This window comes from Mustela lutreola, chromosome 10 (genome assembly GCF_030435805.1).
Source record: "Mustela lutreola isolate mMusLut2 chromosome 10, mMusLut2.pri, whole genome shotgun sequence".
In the NCBI taxonomy this organism is placed as follows: domain Eukaryota; kingdom Metazoa; phylum Chordata; class Mammalia; order Carnivora; family Mustelidae; genus Mustela; species Mustela lutreola.
This window is the reverse complement of record NC_081299.1, coordinates 69,870,623-69,895,613: the sequence shown is the minus strand read 5'-3', so window position 1 is coordinate 69,895,613 and position 24,991 is coordinate 69,870,623. Positions and strand designations below refer to the sequence as shown.

The 24,991-nt window shown below is 34.6% G+C and overlaps 1 protein-coding gene across 1 annotated transcript; it reads left to right on the top strand.

Annotated features, from left to right (window-relative positions):
* Positions 1–12,589: 12,589 nt before the first annotated feature.
* LOC131810524 (GTPase NRas-like) lies at positions 12,590–16,811 on the top strand. The gene is given in 2 exon segments (XM_059138524.1): positions 12,590–12,616; positions 16,233–16,811. Coding segments are annotated over 2 exon segments (606 nt in total).
* Positions 16,812–24,991: the final 8,180 nt, after the last annotated feature.

Below are 24,991 nucleotides of genomic sequence, written 5' to 3'. Positions count from 1 at the left end.
CTATTAGAAAGAAACTTTTGTAAAGCTCTTGAAACTGTTGGGCTATCTCTCATGGTAAATAACAAAACCTGAAACAATGATGTTTAAAGAACAGATCACTTTCATGTAAGAGGAAATCAGATTCATGGGGTTAGTGCTGACTGATTCAGCAGCATAGCAATCTTCCCACTGGCTTCATTCTGACTCTCATTTTTTCAAAGATTTATAATAGATGCCAAAAGAAATAGAGGCTGCATGTTTCCTCATTCACAACCATGGGGGAGAGAAAAACCTTTCAAATTCACTCTGAAAAGAAAGAAAGAAAGAACTTTCCCAGGGGCCTTTCATAAAGCGTACTACATGGCTTATTGGCCAGAAATGGTCATGTACCCATTACTAAACCAATTTTCTAGACCTACTCACTTCTAGATCGGGGGTCAATTCCCCTAACTACAGTCAAGCTAGTTAATGGGGATATTAACACAACCACACCATCTCCAGTACTGAGTATTATACTAGATAACAGAGAAAACAGTCATACCCATAGCTTTCTGCCCAAGAAATTTCCAAATAACTACAGGACAGGATTTCAACTGCTAAGACAAATAAGGAAACCTAACCACAAACCTGATTATTTTTTCAGTTCCAAATACTCTAAAGAATCCTACTCCTAGTGAATAGGAATGAGAAAGTGATTCTGAAATATTCCTTTAAAAAAAATTCATTTGTTTATTTGAGAGGAGAAAGAGAGAGAGAGAGAGCATGAGATGGGATAGGGCCAAGGGAGAAGCAGACTCCCTGCTGAGCAGGGAGACTGATGTGGGACTTGATCCTGGGACTCTGGGATCGTGACCTGAGTCAAAGGCAGATGCTTCGCTGACTGAGCCACATCAGTGACCCTGAAATATTATTAGAAATACTCTATGCATTAGCAATTTTTTGAGTTTTATAAATATATCTTTTAGTTTCTTTGCACCTTGATAAAACAAAGGGCTTCTCTGAATTGTTCACCTATAAAAATGGCAAAGCTTAAACTTGAAACTTTGATATAAACAATGAAATCAGGAATGTTCTTGTATATACCATCTTTTCTGCAGAAAAATGGTCCACAATGTAAAGGGAAGTCAAGATGAGTATTTTCCCTCTCACACATTTAGACTGCAATGCTTTTATAAAAGACCTCATCAGAAAGGATTATATAAATTTCTCTGAATATTTTCACAGACCAAAGAGGGAGTCTACTCAATGAAAGTGCTGGGTAATGGTTTGATCTCCAACAGAGAACACCTTCTCTGATGACCGTTGGCTGCACCCATGTGTTATGAGTTTGTTTATTTTTTAATTGCTCCACAGTTGTTCCAGAGTGTGAGAAGTCGAGTTCCATTGAGCTGGCACTTCTAGTTTTAATTTATGCATGAGTATGTACATTGTTTTTCTCCTGCAGTTCTCAAAGAATTTTATGGGCCATTACTGAGTGACTAAAATGGGTGCAGATTTTGCAAGCCTCTGCCAGAAGATGTTTATTACTGTCATCATTCTTAGGAAAATCATGTTCCAGCAGGTTCAGGCAGTGTGCAAAACGTGGCACATGTGTGAATTGGCCATTTCACACCGCTCTTACAATATTGTCAGTAATAATAAAACCAAGGGAAAGACCTTGGGGAGGGGGATAAGCTACACATTAATTTGGTCATGAAGCTTTGATATGTGATCTTTGTTAGACCCAGAGATGCAAAGTACAGCTTGTTTTGTAACCTTCTCACCAAGGGCTAAGGCAGTCACTTTCTTTTAAAGGTTCCCACTTCTGAGGTTCCTATCTCATGAAGCCTACATCTGATATCCTTGGAAGCTTCTGGATGATTCTCTCTCTCCATTTGTTTTGTTAATTTTGAAACACAACTTTCATGTGGCATCTAACACTGTAGTGATAAGAAAAGCAAAATTCATTGAAGATATTTCAAGTTATAGCATATCACTAGCTGCTAAAGCTTGCCACAAATTCTTTCATGTTCACCTGTTCTCCTGGAATCCCTACCTTTTGAGAGACATGTTTTACCTTCTCTTGGGATGACTGTTTTGGGGGGTTGTGGACAGAGCTCATTTGGGAATTTGGGAAAAAATTCAGCTGAATATCTTCAGATACAATATTTTTGGGATATTATACTATATTGCTCCTATTTCTTCTCACATTTAATCTTTCAGTGTCATTCCCTTTTTGATTTCTCAGAATGGTTCACATGATAAAGCTATTTTTATATATCTCAAACACTTTCCATTTTTATATTCAATTATTTTATATAATGTATTTATTGTAATAAGAATGGGGGATACATGTTTAATATTACCCCACAAAGTTTGAGTCTTATTTCAAAAGGTCTAAATTTAAAACTCTCCTTGAAGTTCATGCCATTCATATAAGCATGAAGCATATACTGTTAACCTCAGTACCATGATTTGGGTTGAGGTTCCTGAGGAGGCCATATAAACAGTACTTCTCCCTTCTCAGTTCTACAAATCAAGGCAGAGTGGGGGAAGAGTGGTAGATGGGGCTTAAATATAACCTTTATTATTAGTAAAAGCTAAGTAAAAGAGAAATCCTTAAAATGAAAGTCAAATGGACTTACTAAGTTTTTAGTTGAGTTAGAGACTTTATCCATGCAGTCAGACAGCTTGGACCAAGAGTCCCCCTGCCTGCCCTTGGAGGTGCAAGAGGCAGCTTCTTCCAAAAAAACCAAAACAACAACAACAACAACAACAAAAACCCATCCCCACAAACACACCAAAAAACCCCAAAATAGTACGGAATTGGTTAAACTCTTCCCAAATTCAGTAAGAAAATCAGTAAAGAGGCAGAAAGAGACCTGCAAGACTTCAGGATAGGTCTTCCTCTTTAAAACCAGTAGTGTTAAACTGATTTTCCTCCCTAGTACTTTCACATAATCTTGGAGGCATGCATCTGAAAACTACAGTCAGTCTTTGTCTTATCTTTATTTATTTGTTTCCCATAGAAGTTATTGTCTTCATTTTCTGTGTGTGTACATTTTTTAAAAATCAGTCAGGTATTGAAGTTAACACAGGATTTCAAGTACTGTGTTTTAGAGAACATATTATATTAAAAACGACTCGTTATTTATCTGAAATTCAATTTTAACTGGGTGTCATGTATTTTTACTTGGTAAAATTGGCAATTCTAATTTCAAGGGATTTTATTTTGGTTGAAAAATATTAGAATTCATCATTTTTTGCTATCCTCATAAATTTCAACATATTTTATCCTCAAGATTAATTGTTTTCCCCAGCTGCTAAAAAGCCATGATTGTAGGACCTAAAACCATAAACCTCCTAGAAGAAAACATAGGCAGTAAGCTCTTTGACATAGGTCTTAAAATTTTTTTTGGACCAGTCTCCTCCGCCAAAGGCAACAAAAGCTAAAATAAAAAAATGGAATTACCTCAAAACTAAAAAGCTTTTGCACAACAAAGGAAAATATCAACAGAACAGAAAGACAGTCTACTGAGTGGGAAAAGATATTTACAAATCATATATCCAAAAAGAGGCTAAATACAAAATATATAAAGAACTCACATTACTTAATATAAAAAAAAAATCTGACTGAAATTGGGCAAAGAATCTGAATGGACATTTTTCCAAAGACCTCCAGATGGCCAACAGGCACATAACAATATGCTCAGCATCACTAATCATCAGAGAAATGCAAATCAAAACCATAATGAGATGTCACCTCACACCTGTCACACTGGTTATTATCAAAAAGTCAAAGAATAAGAAATGTTGGTGAGAATGTGGAGAAAAGGGAAACCTCAAGCACTGTTAGTGGGAATATAAATTGGTGCAGCTACTAAGGAAATCAGTGTGGAGTTTGCTTAAAAAATTAAAAATAGAACTATCATACAATCTACCAATTCCACTTCTGGCCATTTATCCAAAGAAAACAAAAACACCAGCTCAAAGAGATACATGCACCCCAATGTTCACTGCAGAATTATTTAATATAGTTAAGATATGGAAGCAACCTAAGTATTTATCAATAGATCAATAGATAAGGATGTGGTATACATATACAATGGAATATTACTTACCCATAAGAAAGAATGGAATCTTCCCAGTTTAACGACAAAGTAGATGTACCTTGAAATTATAATGCTAAGTGAAAAAAGTCACACAGAGAAAGACAAATACCACATGACTTCACTTATATGTGAACTCAAAAACACAAAACAAATGAATGAAGAAAACAATTCACAGGTCCAGAAAATAAACCATTTGTTACCAAAGCAGGGGAGTTGGGGAGATAGGCAAAATAGGTGAAGGGAATCAATGGGTACAAAATTCCAGTTATAAAACAAATAAGTCATGAAGATATAATGTACAGCATATGGAACACAGTCATTAATATTATAATAACTTTGTATGGTGGCAAAAGGTAACTAGACTTATGGGTATCATTTCATAAGTTATAAAACATCAAATCACTATGAAGTACACTTGAAACTAATAGGATATTGCATATCAATTATACTTCAGTTTTAAAAGTGCCACAGATTTGGAAGTTAGAGGTCATTACTATACCCTAAGCTCTAGGGGTGATTCTTGACAAGTCTAATTCTGTTGAGGTAACCCCATGTCACTTAAGATAGTGCTTGATTCCCATACCTAAAATTTTGCTCCAATCAGCATATAGCATTTCTTGGTTCACCAGGAATTTTTCTGGATGAACTTATGATCAATTTCAGGGGTCAGATTGATTCAAGATTCAAGAATTATGACATAAACACCTAGGAAAGAAGATTTTTAAATTTTTCAGAGAATTACTTATAGTCAGCTTTTTTGTTTTTTTAAAAAAAAGATTTTATTATTATTTTCGAGAGAAAGAGCAAACACAAGCACAAGCAGGGAGAGGGCCAGGGAAAAAACAGACTTGTTGAGGAGGGAGCCTGATGTGAGACTTGGTCCCAGGACCTCAGGATCATGACCTGAACTGAAGGCCGACACCTAACTGACTGAGCCATCCAAGTGTCCCACTTTCTAAAAGATGTAATATAAAGGTGTGAAGCCTGAAATTGTCAGTCATTTTGACACCTTGGATATATGTATCCCCAGGTTGATTGCAGCATTATTACAACAACCAAGACATGGGAGCAACCTAAGTCCATTGATACATATAAAATGTTATTTAGCCATGAAAAGAAGAAAATCTTGCCATTTGTAGCAACATGGATGGACCTTGATGGTATTATGCTAAAAGGAATCAGATAAAGAAAGACAAATACTGTATGCTTTCATTTATATGTGGAATCAAAAGAAAAAACAACAACCCCCAAAAGCTGAACTCACAGATACAGAGCATAGATAGTTGGTTGCCAGAGGCAGGGAATGGAGGTTGGGTGAAAGTGGCAAAGGAGGTCAAAAGGTATAAACTTTCACTTGTAAGATAAATAAATCATGGGGATATAGTGTACAGCATAGTGACTATAGTTCATAATTATTATGTATTTGAAAATTGCTAAAAGACTTGATCTTAAAATTTCTCATCCAAGAAAAAAATTTTCTCTGTATGGTTATGGGACAGATTTATTGTGGTAATCATTTCATAACACATAAAATATGAAATTACTAAGTTGTACACCTGAAACTAACATAATGTTAGTATCAATTATATCTCAGTAAAAATTTGTAAAAATACAAGTCCTGATCAAGTTTAGGAAACAGCAAAATTACTAATAACAGGGATGAAAGAGTGAACCTCACTACAGATCCTGTAGACATTGGAAAGATAACAAGGGATTATAATTAATAAATATCTCCATAAATCTCCATGCTAACTTTGATGAAACACACAAAGTCATTAACAGATACAAATTTTTAAAATTTGAGACAAAAGGAAATAAAGCCCTGAATCAATACGAACAAATGCATAAAGTCTTTCCCATAAGCAATGGTATAAGACTCAATGGCTTAAGAATTGATTTCAACCAATGATAATTATATGCAATCTCTTCCTGAAAATAGAAGGGACAATTCCAATTTATTTTATGGAGCAAGTACATGCTGATACTAAAACCAGAAAAAGGCATTATAAGAAAACTGCAGATGAGCATTCCTCATGAACACAGACACAAAAATCCTTAACAAAATATTGAATTTGAATTTGGAAATATATAAGATGATAATTTCATTGATGTATGTGTGTGTATGTATGTATGTATGAATGATGTATATATCAGGAATTAAACAGTTGATTTAATATTTTAAAAATAATCAATGCTGGGACACGTAGGTGGCTCTTTGTTGAGCATCAGACTCTTGATTTCAGCCCAGGTCATGATCTCATGGGTCATGAGACCCAGCTCTACATTAGGCTCTGGACTTAGTGGGGAGCTACTTGAAATTCTCTCCTTCTGCCCCTCCCCCAACTTGTGCACTCATGCTCTTTCACTCAAATGAATAAATCAATCTTTAAAAATATATAAATAAATAATCAATGGTATTTGACTATATAAATAGAATGAAGACAAAATTCAACATTCATTTAAGTTCAAATTTATCAGCACATGAGACTTAGAAAAAACTTTATCCAATTTGGTAAAAGACATGTGTGAAAAACCTCCAGTAAGCATCCCATATAACAGTGAAAATCTGAATGCTTTCCCGAAAGACTGAAAACAAGGCAAGATAACCGTTTTCTTTACTTGTACTCAACATTGTACTGGAGGTTCTACACAGTGTAAGAAGTGAAGAAAAAAGTAATATAAAGATTTGAAAAAAAATTAATAAAATTGTCCTCAGATGACATGATTATGTATGTAAGATATTCTAAGGAATCAAGAACAACAAAACTGCTATAAAAAATAGTGAGTTTAACAAAGTCATAGGATATAAAATCAATATTAAAAAATCAAGTGAAGGGGCGCCGGGGTGGTTCAGTGGGTTAAGCCTCTGCCTTCAGCTCAGGTCATGATCTCACGATCCTGGGATGGAGCATCAGGCTCTCTGTTCAGCGGACAACCTGCTTCTCCCTCTCTCTCTACCTGTCTCTCTGCTTACTTGTGATTTCTCCCTCTGTCAAATAAATAAATAAAATCTTTAAAAAACAATTCAAGTGTATTTGTATCCTACAAAAGAACACTTAGAAAATAAAATTTCAAATAAAACATACTATTTGTAATGGCATATAAAAACACAAAATATTTAGGGATAAATTTAACAAAATATGTTCAAAATATATAGTGAATAATTTAAACATTACTAGGACAAGTAAAAGGAACCTAGTTATGGAAGACTCATCATGGTTAAAATGTAAATTCTCCCCAAATTAGTCTACAGATTTCAATACACGCCCAATAAAATCCATCAGTCTTCTTCTTTTCTTAACATTGACAAACCAATTCTAAAATTTGTATGAAAATGCAAAGAACTAATAACAGAACAATTTTCCAAAAGTGGATTATATGCCCGATTTTAATACTTAAAAGCTGCAGTAATCAAGATGTTATAGTATTAATGGTGTAAAGAGAAATGTATCTATCAGTGGAACAGAATGGGGAGCGCAGAAATACACAAACATGCTCATAGTCAGTAGATTTTTAAAAACTGTTTGAAAAACTGAAATCGTGAGAAGATAACATTTTCAACAAATAGATATCTCTATGGGAAAAAAAAATGAACCATAAACCTTACCTCATAACATATATGCAAATTAACTCAAAGCTTAAAATATTACACTTTAAAATTTCCAGAAGATAATATAGAAGAAAAATCATTATAATTTTACTTAAGCAAATGTTTCCAGGTGGAATGCAAAAAAAAAAAAAAAAATTAGGTAGATAATAGACAGACAGGCTATCATTAAAAAAATGAAAAGGTGACTCACAAACTAGATGAACATATTCATGTTGCATATCTAACAAAGGACTTCTATCCAAAATATAAAAATAATTCTTCCAAATCAAGAAGAAAATTAGAATCTCAAGTTTTTTTTTTAAAAAACGGGCAAAAGATTCGGATAGATATTTCACCAAAGAAGATACATGAATGACTAACAAACGCAAGAAAAGATGCTCAATGCTTCTAACCCTCAGGGAAATGAAAAGTAAAACCATGAGATATTGCAATAGCAACTAGAATGTCTAAAATTTAAAATGTTGGAACTATAGGTGTTGACTAGGATACAGAGCAACTAGAAGTTCCATATACTACTAATTAGGAGTATAAAATTGAATAAGCATTTTGGCAATTTGACAGTTTCTTACCAAAAAAACTAAGCAATTCTACTTCTAAGTATTTACCTAAGAGGTATGAAATGCCTTGCACATGAATGCTCAAAGATTTTATTCTCAATAGACAAAAACGTGTAAACAATGCAAGCGATTGGATAAGCACAGTATACTTGTATCACGGAATATTTTTCTGCAATTAAAAACGGATAGTACGATGATACCACAGCTACATGAATGAAAGAACTAAAGAAATTGTGTGCTGTATTATTTCATATACACAACATTCTAGATCAGGCAAAATTAGTCTATAGGGACATAAAGCATACCAGTGATGTGTGGAGTAATCAGTAGGAAAACTAACCGTAAAGGAGCACAAAGAAAGGTTTGAGTAATAAAAATGTTCTATATCTTGATTGTGGTGATGATTACACTGATGCAGTTAAAGCTTATTTAACTGTTATTCTAAGTAAACTATACAAAAATTATAACAAAAAAAAGTAAAGAAGAAACATGATTAAAAAGGCCTGTATCATTCAAAACCATACAAAAAGAAAAAAAGCAGTATGATTTGGGATTAGTCCCTTTTTCTCTATACGTCTTCATTTTTTCTGTGTTAATGAAGAAGAGTTAAACTAGAAAGGCTTTAAGTACTGCATTACACATTTCTAAGGAAAATCTTCGTTTCTTCTATTTCTTTTTCCTTCAGAGGAGAAAGCTTAATACAGAAGACAGAGGTTTGTCTTGGATCCAGGGAAACCAGGATAAATATTGGGATCCTCATACATATTAGTTGTCTGAGCAGGAATCAACATCTCATGGTTACAATTTATTCATCTCCAAAGTTAGGATAAAAATCTATATTTGATACACCGATTGTGAAAAAACAAATGATTCAAAAATGTATGAATGTCTTTGACTCTTACTAGCTGCCTTTCACCAGAGAAAATTTCAAGATTCAAAACTAAGAACAAAGTTAAATAGAATTCCTCCAGAAATCAAGTATGTAGCCTTATCAACTGAATCCTCCAAGGAGGACATTTGAGTTTCTATAAGAGATCCTGTCTTCTACTAACTGCCTTTGCAGATGCTCTGAGCACACCACCTGTCATGCTGTTCAGGGTGAGAAGACAAGCATTAAGGAATGGCACAATAGTGGGAATAAGATAGGCCATCCTAGGGGAGCCTTCACTCTGCACTGGTTTCTCACGCTGAGTACCCTTAGACAGCTGAGCCACATGAATCTTTTCTTACTCTCTGACTCAACTGGTAGACTCCCAAGTGAGCTATAAAAGTTATTTAGTGCACTTTCTTGGGTATCTCAAACGTATAGTTAAGTTCAAGAAATTCACATTAAAAAAAAAAAAATCCTACTTTGATTTTGCTTTCGTTCATTTTTTTTTTTTTTAATTAAAAATAACAAACAAAAATTCCCAGTTACTAGCCCTGAAATCACAGGTAGAATACTTTGGTATATTGAGAGTCTACATTACTCAGCCTTATGGGAAGGAAAATATGACATTTTCTTAAAAATACAATATTTTCTTTATGGACAAAGACAAAGTTTTACCAGATCACAATGGGACAAAGAGTTTAAATGAAATGTCAATGACATACCAAACCAGATGAGAAAAATGTAGATACCTCTAAACTCAACCACCACCTACGGGCATAGAACATTTCACAACCTATGTATCAACCAGCCACTGCCAATGGGGTAGTTTAATCAACTCCTCTAGGGCCAATTTAAAAGGGGTAAACATGAGCGAAGCTTTTATTAATGCTTCCCTTCATCACAAAAGCAATTTCCCACTGTCATTTGAGCTTTTTACGATGGCCCACTACCAGCAGAAGCCATTTCAGTTTACCTCTGACTGTGCACCAAGCAGAAAAGAAAACAAATCAAATAATTAAAATGGTCAAAATATACCATTTGAAAATGGCTCAGTCCTTTAAAACATTTATAAAAGTACCCCCCTCTTTTTTTTTTTTCCTGAACAGAGCAAATTGTGAAAGAGGAACAGAGCAATGGCTTTCTTCTCTTCTCCAAATGTGTCAGGGAATTCTAAATATTTTCTTTTCTAAGAATGTGAAATGATCTTCTAGCATGGTTACTAACCAGCTGTTGCCTATCTTCATCTTCCTATTTCTAGGCAATATCTCTAGTCATAATCTTGTGTGCCAATGCTTTTGAGAATAGAATGCTTTCTGTCTGATTAAAAAATTCATACTGGTCTCTCATGCTGAGAAATGAAGATTATTCCTATTCAGGCATAAGAGGACTCTGGCAGAAATAGGGTTAATTTTCTTTCCCCTGAGCCAGTAGCTCCCACACCTGTCAACCATCAAGGTCAGGCTTGCCAGGAACCTGGGAGTGAATGGGCATGGGCGCAGCTGTAGCAAATTAGTGTATCCTGAGGAGGTCCAGCATAAAAGATGTGAACTCTTGCATATGTCTCTATGGGGTTTTGACTGATCCAAAAACTATGTTGCTATGGGGAATCAAGAGTGGTAGGAGCCTCAGAGACTTTACCACAGTCTTCCCCTAATAATACATGATATGTAAAACAGTATGTGTGCCTTTGTTGGTGTGGTGTGTGTGCGTGTGTGTATGTATGTGTGTGTCTATGTATTTTTATAAGGTTGTGATTATAGCAAGTAGCAACACTGATTACAATTTTTTAAACCATAAGAAATTATTTAGAAAAAGATATAATAATGATTAAAATGGTCTTTTGGCTATCTCCATCACTAGGTATGGAAACCACATAATTATTGATGAAACAATATTTAATGATTTTCATCAATGCTCTTTCTCAAAAGTACATAGGTATCACAATGCAGCAATCATATGTGCAGATGTTTTAAAGAATGTGACTAAAAAGGAATAATTTGGGAAAAGAAAGGCACTTGGCCCAACTGTAACATATCTTAGTGTCTGTAGATGCCAATTTCCTTGTTATTTGGAAGTCTAAATTCTGACTTTGTTTGTTGTCTTATTTTTCAATGTGAAAATATCCAAAGAGTTATGTCATAATTGAGTCTCTTGTATTCTTCCATGGTTATAAGATGTTCTAGGACTTTGAGCCCTGCCCATTTTGGGGTTTGTGTATAACACAAAAAGAGTAGAATTGCAGGAAAGATAGAAAGGTTATATGGTGAGAAAAATATAAAGCGTGAAGGGAACATAGAGAGATGCTTAAATAGTACTTTACATTCCTGTACTGATTCAATTTCTCTAGTGGAATGTGAAGTCAATATTTCTAGCAATAATAGAATGAAAACATTACAGAATGCTGTGTGTTCTCTTTGCACTTAGCAGGAACTATAAGAAAAGTGGGGGCAGAAGGATAAATCTTAGTGATTCCACAAAGCTGGTGCATATTCTCAATAGAGGAGCAAAAAAATCAAATACATCTAATTGCTTGTAAAAGTTAGGCCCATTGACTACAGTTTAATTACAGTCTACTGCCAAATTCTACATTAGCATAAAAAGTACAACCCTAAAGAATAAAATAAAATGACATTTTGGCTGAGCAAAAGTTCCAGAGTCCTACAGGGTCATGATTTAAGGCTTCACACCCTGTAAGGATCATTAATAGCAAAGACACAATGAAATAGATTTTGAAAAAAGATGGTCTCCCAGGGCTCTCTATTTAGATGTGAAGTTTTTGAGGAGGAAGAGGGCAATTGATGCAATAAGCATCACATTTAGCCCAGCACAGCCACTCAAACAGAGTAAACAAAAACAACAGCAAAAACCAAAACCAAAAACTATCTAAACTATTATTCAACAATTTAGGAAATTTGCAGAGATAACTGATTTAGAGACTTCTCAATTTATCAAAATACGTCAAGCATCTAAGAAAAGGAGTTGCTTTAATCACAGTGCCCATTTTTTTTTTTTAAGATTTTATTTATTTATTTGTCGGAGAGAGAAAGAGAGAGAGAGAGCACGGACAAGCAGGCATAGAGGCAGGCAGAGTGGCAGAGAAAGAAGCAGGCTCCCTGTCGAGCAAGGAGCCGGATGCGGGACTTGATCCCAAGATCCTGGGATCATGACCCAAGCTGAAGGCAGCAGCTTAACAGACCCAGGTGTCCTCACAGGGTCCAATGTCCCCACAGTGTCCAATAGCCACAGTGGCGATTATTGGACATTGCACAACCAACCTATTTGGTAAGGACCTAAAGAGTGTGCAAAGTCCTGCTGAGCAGATCTCACTCTCCAATGGAAAAGAGAGGCAGGGTCCTAACGGACTCCGCAACACCAAACTGACAAGCAGAATACAAAGTTCATGCCCTTACTTTCTTCCCTTTCCATTGAAACTGATTCATGATTGCCACCGCCCAACTCTACCTTTGACTTTTCTTGAAGGATGGACGAAGTACTTAAGAAGGATGAGGTAACTTGTTTCTTCCCCAAGACTGCCAACACATGCTCACTGCAGCATTTTGTGGTATGTGTGTCTTTAGTCACCTCAGGATTTTCACCTGAAGAGCAACTTATTTCCTATGTGCTTGTGGAAAGGCCCTGAGGATTTTATTATTATTATTATTATTATTATTATTATTATTACCAGTTGAGTTCCATATAAACTATTGACATAAGTATGCTCCACTTAATACTATTTCTTTCCCTTTATGGAATACCCCAATTTAGTAGTATAAACCCATAACTGAATAAAGGAAATGAATCTCCATATTGGAATTTTGATCTCAAAAATAATTTAATTCAATAAACTGTTCAAAGGTAAGAATTTATTTGATTGATTAATAATGGTCTTTAGCCAGTGGTAACCAAAGGATATCTGTAATAATCTCCTACAGAACAAAACAAATGTTGACAATATCAATAATTTAATTATCTAATGATGACCAGTGCTGCCACATAAGGTAAGTGTAGGTGTGGTCACTTTTTCTAGTAGTTATCACAGTTGTGATATTATCCCTTCTGGTGGAGGACTAGAGTCAGCAGTCATGAACGAGGCCCTCATTTATCTGCTCAGTGCTGATACTAGTTTTAGGTAAGAGAAACTAGGAATTACTAGTGTACACCAGGTAATTAAAATCCATTCAGGCTAACTTATATATGCAAAAAAAAGTAACATTGTCTTTTTTTAACTTACAACTATTTGTATATTTTTCTCAAGCTTAGATTCTTTTTAATGGGAGCAGAAGGAGCTAAGATGGATGGGATGTGATTTGATATTTTATTCTATTTTTTTTTTTTTAAAGATTTTGTTTCTTTTAGAGAGAGAGAGCGAGAGCAAATGGGCAGGGAGGGGCTCAGGGAGAGAAACAGGGAGAGAGAATCTCAAGCAGACTCCCTGCTGAGCATGGAGCCCAACTTGGGGCTTGATCCCAGGACCCAGAGATCATGACCTGAGCTAAAAATCAAGAGTCAGATATTCAATTGATTGAGTAACTCAACTGCTCCTTGATGGGCTTTAAAAACATCAATTAATGATTATCTTTTCTATTTTAAAATTGTCTTTTTGGTGTTATCTCTACCAAGATGGTATCTGGACATACCATGGGGCAACAAAAAAAAGGAAAAAAATCCCTCAAATTGGGGAGCAGGCTTCTCTAGGATGTCTCCTGTCCCACTTGGCTGCTGTTCATCTTTCTGTTATCCATTCTTGATATTGTGGTGATGAAAGTCATGCTTACATCTCGTTTTTTTCCTCTGCACAGTCAGGGCCTAGAGGTCCCTTTGCTTCTACAGATTCCACTACTCTGATGTGGCCATACCCTAGACTTTTCTACCACTGCTGCTCTGCTGAATCTCAGCCATATGTTCCTTTGAGCCCTTCCTTAAGAAATACTCTCTCTAACTAATCAGTGACTTCCTGTTCTCAAGTAAGGACACAGTGGCTTTGATACACTTCACTCTTTATGCCCAAAATGCATACAGGTAAGGGTGAGAGTATGGTAGAGTGTAGTCTGTGGACATTTGGCCGTCTCCACTCAGCTCTGTGTGTCCCTCTTGGTATGAGACATTCAGCAAAATGGCCTCCTCCTTAGCCCAAAATATTGTGGGGCTCCTTTATTTTCAGCATTGCTCACATATACATATATCCTCTGAGGTTCTTCTATCACTACCCAATCTTCATCTTGAGGTTTATCTTCAGGTGAACTAGATTGGGGGTGGAACAGAAAACTAGAGACACAGCATCTGATCTTGTGCTCTTTTCTCCTTCTTTCTCATCCTATCCACTCTATAGACTCAGATGTGTCCTCTCTATAATATCCCAAGATTCTTTCTATATAGTAAAATAAAAATCCAGGTCTCCAATTTTTTTTAATGTAAGAAATATTGGAATATATAAATTCTTTTGTCTTTCTTCTAAGCCTAGATTACAAAACTACTGTTTTATTGGGATACCAAATCTCCCATTCACCATACACTTGACATCTTTGTTCCAGGTTTCATGACTCTTCCCTGGATCATGGAAATGCTTTAATGCCTGGGTAGTTAAGTAAGCTATAATTTAAAAGAAATACAAAATATATGATCTTATCTTTTAAGAATATTACACTCATTTTCTAGCTCAAAAATAATGTAAAATGAAATATAAAGATTCTGGCATATTTCACAAACCAAAGGAGAACCTTCATCTTAGCCTAGAATTGCCTGGTGCCAGGGTTCAAAACACCATGAGAAACCTCATCTATATTTTCTACCTTACTCTCCATGTCTTTTTATGGCTTTTAAATTTTCATCTGTTTTACCAGTTTTTTTTTTTTTTTTAAATTTTCTGGACCAGCGTTCTCTATATCATTGTCTAAAAAATGGAAAACACTATTAAGCTTTCCAGTTTTTATATTTCTTTTTCAAGAATCCAGTTTTAATGGGTCTTGGAACACCATTGCCTATTTCTCTTTCCAATTAACCAGAAAACTTTAATTTCTCTAATTTGGATCATCACCCTATCTTTCACTTATCTTTTGGTCAAGGGAACAAAATGGTATAGCATAAGTATAGAATCATTCTCCATATGCATCATGGGAGTGAGATTTCTTTTCCATGCCTATCTATCTATAGATAGATAGATAGATAGATAGATATAGAGAGATTCTTCCTAGTATTTCTATTGATTTATTATTTATATTTACTTATGAAATAAGCATAACACTTTCTTGTTCAGCTCTAGAGTATACATGGTGAGTTATTGTATGAGTAAAACTTCTTTTTTTTTTAATTTGAGGGATTAAACCCTTTTATACTCACCCTCCTTCTGAGCTTTCCAAGGTAATGTCTCAAGATATTTTAACAAATTACCTGTAATTTAAAAAAAAAAGAAAATCTCTTGGTATTATTATTAATCTATTCCAGGGTAAAGGTCATAGTTTTCAGGATTTACTTTTTATTCCTGCTTCCCAGGACTTTGAAATTTTTCAAAATCAGTGACCTATCTAGGATATTTTTCCCAATGCATGCTGTTTTAACTAATAAATCTACCTTGCATTTTGCGATCTTATATATTAAGCTATATCTTCAATAATAATATTTATTATGAAAATGAATTTCTGCTTTAGCTTGCTGACATGATGAATGATATTGGGCTCCTAATATCAAGCCATCTTTGCATTCCAGTTATAAGCCTTGTATGCGCTATGTTTGTTTTTAAAATACTGATAGATTCTAATTTGTAATCAGAATCTAATTTCATTTTGGATTATTCACTAATATTCAAAAATGACCTTGAGGGCTTTTGGTATTGCTTTTATAAATACTATCTAACTTTGACAGATGTTGATATCAATGTTCTGCTGATTTCAAAAAGATATTGCAAGCATTATAGTCTTAGTTCTTTGCAATAACTTAGAGTTTAGATTTAAAAAAAACTTAAATAGGATTAGCAATACTGATTGGTTTAAGTGTTAAAATAATTTGAACTTAATTCCTAGTGAAGGCTGTTCATGGCAGTTCTGGGGTCTCAGCATTTTCCCAGTTGTGGTCCAAAATCCATCTGAAGTGGAGGCAGCAAATTTCAAAGTTCTTGCTGGTGTGAATAGAAACTGGTGGTGGTTGGAGCAGGTGATGTTGGGGAAGCTGCACTGACAATCCAGCTCATCCAGAACCACTTTGTAGATGAATATTATCCCACCAGGGAGGATTTTTAGTGAACACAGGTGGTTATAGATGGTGAAACCTGTCTGTTGGATATACTGTATACAACTGGTCAAGAAGAGTACAGTGCCATGAGAGACCAATACAAGAGGACAGGTAAAGACTTCCTCTGTGTATTTTCCATCAATAATAACAAATCATTTGCAGTAATTAATCTCTACAGGGAACAGATTAAGCAAGTAAAAGACTCAGAGGGTGTACCTATGGTGTTAGGAGGAAACAAGTGTGATTTGTCAACAAGGATAGTTGAAAGAAAACAAGCTCATGAACTGGCCAAGAGTTATGGGATTCCACTCACTGAAAACTCAACCAAGACCAGAAGGTTGTTGAAGATGCCTTTTTGTACACTGGTGAGAGAAATATGTAAGTATCAAATGAAGAAACTCAATAGAAATAAAGATGGGACTCAAGGTTGTACGGGGTTACTATGCATGGTGATACAACAAATGCTTTTAAAGTTATAGCTGCAAAAAAGACCCACTGTCTAGCTGCACCAAGACCCTGGTCTTGAATTCCCTGGAGGAGAAGCATTCCTGTTGCAATCTTCAGTCTCACAAAGAAGCTCCTGCTACTTCTCCAACTTCCAGTATATCAGTACAATATTCTCTATTTGAGAAGTTCCCTGAATAACTACCTCCTCATTTGGGAGGAATGAACACTATTTTCCACCCTGGGTTCTCCCTCAATACATACAAATAAACTTCTGCCATCCCAAGTTTTTCATCTGAAAAGTAATTCATGCTCTGAAACAGAGAACACAACATGAAGTTCTGTAGGAAAAAAATGTCTTGAGCTCTAAAGTAGCAACTGCTGTTGCCTTTTTTTCTTGTTTAATGTTGAACATGGAACGATGTTGGGTTTTGAAGAAATGTCACAAATTACTGTTTTGCTAAGAATATAGTTAAGTTGCCATTTGGTTTATTTATAGTGTTATTGGCTATGTTCTATAAATTGGCATCTGCTTTGCATTCATAAATAATAATAATAATAATAATAATAATTTGGACTTAAATCTTTACCTTCTTTACCTTCATTTTGGGGACATTTCCTTTGTCCACTTTCCCAATTTCTTCTACAGTGACATTTGTTTCTTTATTTAGGTTTTGATAGTTTCTTACTTTTTAACAATCAATTTTTTGCTAGAAAATTACATATTTCATTTAGGTTGTCATATTCACTTCTATAGAATTGAATAAATATTCTCATTTAAAAATATCTTCTATGTTTTTCACTTTTGAATTTGGTAAAAATCATAATAAAGAAAACTTGAATAATATTACTTATTTATTTAAGGGAAGAGATATTAAGGACATTATAAGCAAATGCATTTCACGAGTTGATCAAAGCATAATCTGTCATAGGATAAACAATTTGGTCCAATGAAGTAACATGGATTTATTATCGAAGTTCAGTTTTTTTTACTTACTTGTTGCTGAGTCTCATGTAATTTAACTTCTCTGAATCCCACATTTTAAAAATCCTTAGGAAAGAATGCCTGCCTTAAAATATCTTGTCAGGATCATTGAAATAATCAATATAATTAGAGCAATAATAGTAGAGTTATACTCTCACAGAGTTAATGCTCAGTAAGTTTTATTTTCACTTAAGATAGAGTTTGGCACCAGATAGAGTTTATTTTAGAAATCTAAGGATGAGTCAATGTTTTGCGTGTAAATAAAATTAAATAACAAAAATTAAGTAATCACCAAATGGATAACATCAATACCAATACCTCATCTTAACAACAAAAAAATTGTATAAATGATACAGAGAACAATACTGAATTTATTTTCCACAATATGTTTCTAAAAGACTAGTGATATAAAAATAAGTCACATATTTTAAATCATTAAATTCTAATTAGATAAGATATTAATTGGGTTAAATATTAATTATATCAACTAAGCGAAATAAGTTAGATTAAATTAATTAATTAAAACAAAACCTTAACTGATTAAATACATTTTTTTCTTCCACAATAATCTGTGTAAAGTGCAACATCCTCTTCTCGGAAGCTGGATCCTGAGTTAAATCAGAACCTCAGATTCCTAGCTCCATGCAAGGAGACTCTTTCTAACTGTTATTTCCAATGGAAGGAAAACCCAAAAGTTCTACTGATCTACATATCTATTTTTGTGTCAGTCTCATACTGTTTTCGTTACTGTAGCTTTGTGGTGTATTTTGATATCTGGGATTGTGATACCTTCATCTTTGTTCTTTTTTTCTTAAGGTTGTTATAGTAATCAAAACAGTATGATACTGGAATAAAAATAAACATATAGGAAGGATAGACAGCCTAGAAATAAACGCATACCTATATGGTCAATTAAGTTACAACAAAGTAGGCAAGAATATAATGAGGGGAAAAGACAATCTTTTCAGTAAATGATGTTGGAAAAACTGGACAGCTATATACAAAAGAATGAAAGCTGGAGCACTTTCTTACACCATACACAAAAATAAATTCAAAATGGATGAAAGACTTAAATGTGAAATCATAAAACTCCTAAAATAAAATATAGGTAGTAATCTCTTGGACATAGCCCTCAGCAAGATATTTATGGAAGTTTCTTCATAATAGAAAGAAAATGGGAAGCAAAAATTAACTATTGGGAGGCTCAGTCATGACCTCAGAGTCCTGGGATCAAGCCTGCAAGATGCTCCCTGCTCAGTGGGGGGCCTGCTTCTCCCTGTCCCTCTGCCTCTCCCTCTGTTCATACTCTCTCTCCCCAACTCTCTCCATCTGTCAATATGTAAACAAGGGAAAATAAATAAATAAATAATTTTTCAAAGAAATGAAATCATCAACAAAACAAAAAGGCAAACTAGTGAATGAGAGAAGTTATTCGCAAAAGATATATCCAATAAAGGGTTAAATCCAAAATATTTAAAGAACTAATACAACTCAACATCAAAAGAAGATGAAGAAGAAGAACAACAAGAACAACAACAGCAATAACAACCTGATTAAATATTGGACAGAAGACAGGAATAGATATTTTTCTAAAGAAGGCATAGAGATAGCCAATAGACACACTAAGTATCAGGGAAATGCAAAGCAAAACCACAATGAGATACCACTTACACCAGTCAGAATGGCTATTACCAAAAAAATAAGAAATAACAGGTCTTAATGAGGATGCAGAGAGAAAGGAATCTTCATGCACTGTTGATAGGAATTTAAATTTGTTCAATCATTGTGGAAATAGTACAGAGGTCCTCAAAATTTTTAAAATAGAAAAACTGGGTATTTACCCTAAAGATACAGATGTCGTGAAAAGAAAGGCCATCTGTACCCCAATGTTTATAGCAGCAATGGCCACGGTCACCAAACTGTGGAAAGAACCAAGATGCCCTTCAAGGGAAGAATGGATAAGAAAGATGTGGTCCGTATACACTATGGAGTATTATGCCTCCATCAGAAAGGATGAATACCCAACTTTTGTAGCAACATGGATGGGACTGGAAGAGATTATGCTGAGTGAAATAAGTCAAGCAGAGAGAGTCAATTATCATATGGTTTCACTTATTTGTGGAGCATAACAAATAGTATGGAGGACAAGGGAAGTTAGAGAGGAAAAGGAAGTTGGGGGAAATTGGAAGGGGAGGTGAACCATGAGAGACTATGGACTCTGAAAAACAATCTGAGGGTTTTGAAGGGGCGGGGGGTGGGAGGTTGGGGGAACCAGCTGGTGGGTATTAGAGAGGGCACGGATTACGTGGAGCACTGCGTGTGGTGCAAAAACTGTTATGCTGAAAATAAATATATATATATATGTATATACATATGTATATGTATATACATATATATATATATATATATATATAAATACTATATGATCTAGCAATTCTCTCGCTGGATATTTACCAAAAGAAAACAAAAACACTAATTTGAAAAGATAATACACCTCTATGTTTATTGTAACATTATTTACAATAGTCAAATTATGGATGCAACTCACGTCCATTGATAGATGAACGAATAAAGAAGAGGTGAGTTATACATATAATATATACATATTTATATATATTTATATTTATATATATTACTGAACCATAAAAAAGAATGAAATCTTGCCATTTGCAACAACATGGATAGACCTAGAAGGTATTATGTTAGTTAAAATAAGTCAGACTGAGATAGACTAAGGCCATATGATTTCATTAATATGTAGACTCTAAAAAACAAAGCAAATGAACCAAAAAAAAAAAAAAAGACTCTTAAATACGAAGAACAAACTGGTAGTTACCAGAGGGAAGGTGGGTGGGGAGATGGGCAAAAAGATGAAGGGGATTAAGAGGTACAAACTTCCAGATATAAAAGAAACAAGGCATGGGACGAAAAGTATAGCACAGGGAATACAGTCAGTAATATTTGGAATAACCTTGGATGGTGACAAATGGCAACCACACTATGGTAAGCACTGAATAATGTATTAAAATTTCAAATGAATATATTATGCACCTGAAACTAATATAATATCATGTTAATTATACTTCAATAAAAACGTTTGTTCAGAATTGAGAGAGTCCTGTTATTCTGTTCTCTTGATTTTCTCTAGCTGCATGTTATGCCTGCTAAAAAAAAAAAAAAAAAAAATAGGATATCTGGATTTGCAATGCAACCTCCAGTTTTTAAAAATGCCCCAAGTTAATCAATGTATGACAAAAAATCACCCAGCTCAAGCAGTACAATTGTGTAATGCAAGATATAGACTGTAGTAGGTTATGTGGTGGAAACCAAGGACCAACAGCATTGCTTGTGAAACAACAGTTTATCACATTTCATGTATGGGAGTTTTGTATTATACTCAACTAAAAAGCTAGCATCAATAAAATCTGTACTGTGTGTCTTTTCATTTTGCCATGACATATTTCTCACAAATTTCACATATATGCATGTGCATGTACACACATTCATGTGTATTTTTACCAAGTGCACACCCATGTTGCTCTAGTAGCAGGGTCAGGTTGCTTGCCAACTTCATACGGCCACTTGGACCCTAGTATTAATGCCTGATCCTTTGCCAATGATTTCCTCTCCTCCATGGTAAATTTCCCTAGGTAGGGAGTGGGTGGATAATGTTAACCTTGCCTACCAGCTGGCCTCAATTTTATCAGACAAGTTTCAATGTTTATCTCTTGGATTTCAGAAGCTTTGGTTCCTAAAGAACCTGGATTCTGGGCGCCTGGGTGGCTCAGTGGGTTAGGCCGCTGCCTTCGGCTCAGGTCATGATCTCAGGGTCCTGGGATCGAGGCCCGCATCGGGCTCTCTGCTCAGCAGGGAGCCTGCTTCCCTCTCTCTCTCTCTGCCTGCCTCTCCATCTACTTGTGATTTCTCTCTGTCAAATAAATAAATAAAATCTTTAAAAAAAAAAAATAAAGAACCTGGATTCATTAAATAATTTTACTCACTTTCCCAGAGAATGTTTTGTGCTATGTATCATACATACCAACATATTTATGTATGAGTAATGGGAAAAGGGGAATCACCAGACATACATAGAAATGCTATTACTGCCTAAGTCAAAATGACTTGTTTGTCATACATTTCCATTGTGATGACCTAGATAAAACAAGTAAAATATATGTTCCAATGTGACCAGATGCCCCAATAGTTAACATTTAAATAAAATTTCCCATCACTAAGGCATATATACATTCACTTACACACACACACACACTGATTTGTTGTAAATTACACCTTCTTATTGTACTGTAAGTTCCATGAGTACAATGATTTGCACATTGCTATATTCCAATATCTAACACAGTTTCTAGTGTATTTTATATATTCAGTAAATGTTTGTTAAATCAATAAATTAAATATGTATATGATACTACACAAAATTATTCATAGACATATTTTAAAGCAACACTCATATAAAATTTTGTTGGAACAGACTTGGCCATATCATTGATACATTATCTATGGTTGCTTTCTCATCAAAACAGCAGATTTGAGCAGTGGCAGCAAAGACAGTATGGCCCACAAAATCTAATAAATCTACTGTTGGGCTCTTTACAGACAATGTGTGCTAACCCTTTTGCCAGAAGCATAATCTTTAAATGTATATGAATACACATAAATTAAATGAATATTGTTATTGAATACTATTTTGTAATATCTGGCAAGTACAATAATACTAGAAGCAAATAAAAATAAACAATGGAAAGATGCAGAGTAAGATCAAATTATGAGAAGATACATTTATTTGAAAAACAAATATTAATTATAAAATTATTACAATTAGAAAATGGTTTCTTGATAGTGAACTAATCAATTAATTAATTTGAAATATATTTTTGAGTGCATATGGCTCACCAGACATTGCATTTGATAGGACATATTTTAAAAGATGCCTATAAAATTTCTTTCTTTTTTTTTTTTTTACAAAATTCCAAAATTTGTCTTTTTATCTTCTTTCTATTATCTTCTTTAGCCTAGACTGCTAACAACTGCTCTTCAAGGACCTCTGATGGTATCCTTTTCTGGAGCATATAATTCTCAACTAATCAGGTCATTTCCCTAATATTTGGTGGTTACCCATTTCTCACGTGCATAAATCCCACCATACTTACTGTGCTTTACAAAGTCCTACATAATGTTGTCTCAGTCCAAGACCCCTTCTTGGTATTTAGCCCAATGGTAGGGACATGGATTCAAGTCTTGATTCCATCTCTAACTAAATATATGAATTTGAACAAGTTACTTAATCCCTTCTCTGCCTTCATTTCTTCATCTATAAAATGGGAATAGTAATTTATAGCTATGTGATCAATTGCTAAAAATTAAATAATTTACATAAAGTATAGAGAAAAGTCCTTGAAAGCTAATTAGTACTCAGTAACTTAGGCTGTGATTACCTGTGCAATTTCAAATCTTCCAAATTCATATGCCACACGCCAGGATTACTTTTGCAATACTGAACAAACTAAGTCCATAAACGTGATAGCTCTTTCCTTACAATCCTCCCTTTGATATCCCCACACCTGTCCTGCTGTGGTTTGGCTATGTCCTAGTCTGACTTCAGGACTTTGTCCAGAATTATGAAGATCTGAGATTTAACTCTGTTAAGTCAGCTGGTTAGCCTGCCCCAGTTTCATGGATGCTGGCAGAAGACATGAGATTCCTAGGTCAGGGACAAAGGTATTTATTACTCGCGGTAATAGCACAAACAGTTCCAGTATTTTCTCTGATTCTCAAAGCTGAATTCTCACAGGATGACAGGATGATGCAAAAAGGGTCTAGCGGCACATGCGGTAGATCATCTTACTGGATAGTAACCTTGAGTTTAGATAAACTGACTTTTATAATGGCCAGAAAGCACGTCTGTCTTTGCTGCCAAGAGAGACGCTATATAGTCCAAGACCAAAAACAAACCCGCCCTTTGCTCTGGAGTGAATCACCATTATCTCTATCTTCCAAGGCTATTTTCTGTACAAGGTTAGTTAATTGGGAACAAAGGCACTCAATGTCTCTGCTAGCAAGAGGTTTAGAAACACAAGAGTGTGATGGGACAATGATATCTTAATAGTCTCCATAGAATTCTTCTGTTTTTCCTCAAGATAGGGTTATTGACCCATGTAAGCTCCTCGAAGACAGATTCTCAATATTTTCTCACCACTTATCCCAATTCCTAGTATAACTCCTCGCACATAGTAGGCATTCACAAATGTTTTTGAGCAAAATCGAGTCTAGTGTAAATGACATTATTTTTATTCCTACTGTTACTACCATAACCAGTTGGAGAATAAAATTTAAAAATATATCTCATTCATATGAGCAACAACTTATAAATACTTCAGCATTGTGCATACTTCATGAAAAATGTGCACTAAGTATATATAGAAATCTACAAAATGACTTCAGTGAAATAAAGAAAGATTCTGGTATATAAAGCTACATGCATAAAGATGGAGCAGCACAGGCTTTGAATTGCAATGAGAAAACATGGGTTTTATTTGCATCTTTGCAACTTAAAAAGCTACATGCTCTCAGAGAAAAAGGGGAAGTCTTCATAAGTTTTTATGCACTTATTCAACGACAACTTACTGATGCCTTAAGTAGGTGCCAGGTCCTTTTTCAATACTGATTATCCGTATTAAGCAATCCCCATTATTAAGAGTGTCTCCTTAGAGCAAGCCTGTAATTGATACAAAAAAAGCATTTTTTTTTTAAATTTCTAAGCTTAGTGACCATATAGGAAAAATGTTTTGTCTTTGTAATAATATACATGTTATTATGTATCTATTATGTATAATATAAGCAATTATATAATATATATAGCTACATATATATTATGTGGATGGTATCTTATATAATTATCATTCTACTCTTAAAAAGAAGGGGCTAGTCAGAATATAAAATTTGATATCTGTTTTCAAAGCTAACCAAAGCAGATAGTTAGAAAACTCAAAAATAGCATAAATTTGAATTATCTCAGCAAAGGCCAGAACTATACACACCATTTTTCCTTCACTGTGGATAGTCTCCTGGAAAAAAAAAAAAAAAAAGGAAAAAAGTGACTAATTAACTATTTTACACCACACAACTAAATGATAATGTTCAGTATTGATGTAATAACCAGACCCCTGGACAAGACAGTCTCATTATGACTCCCAATAAAATAGCACTTCAGTA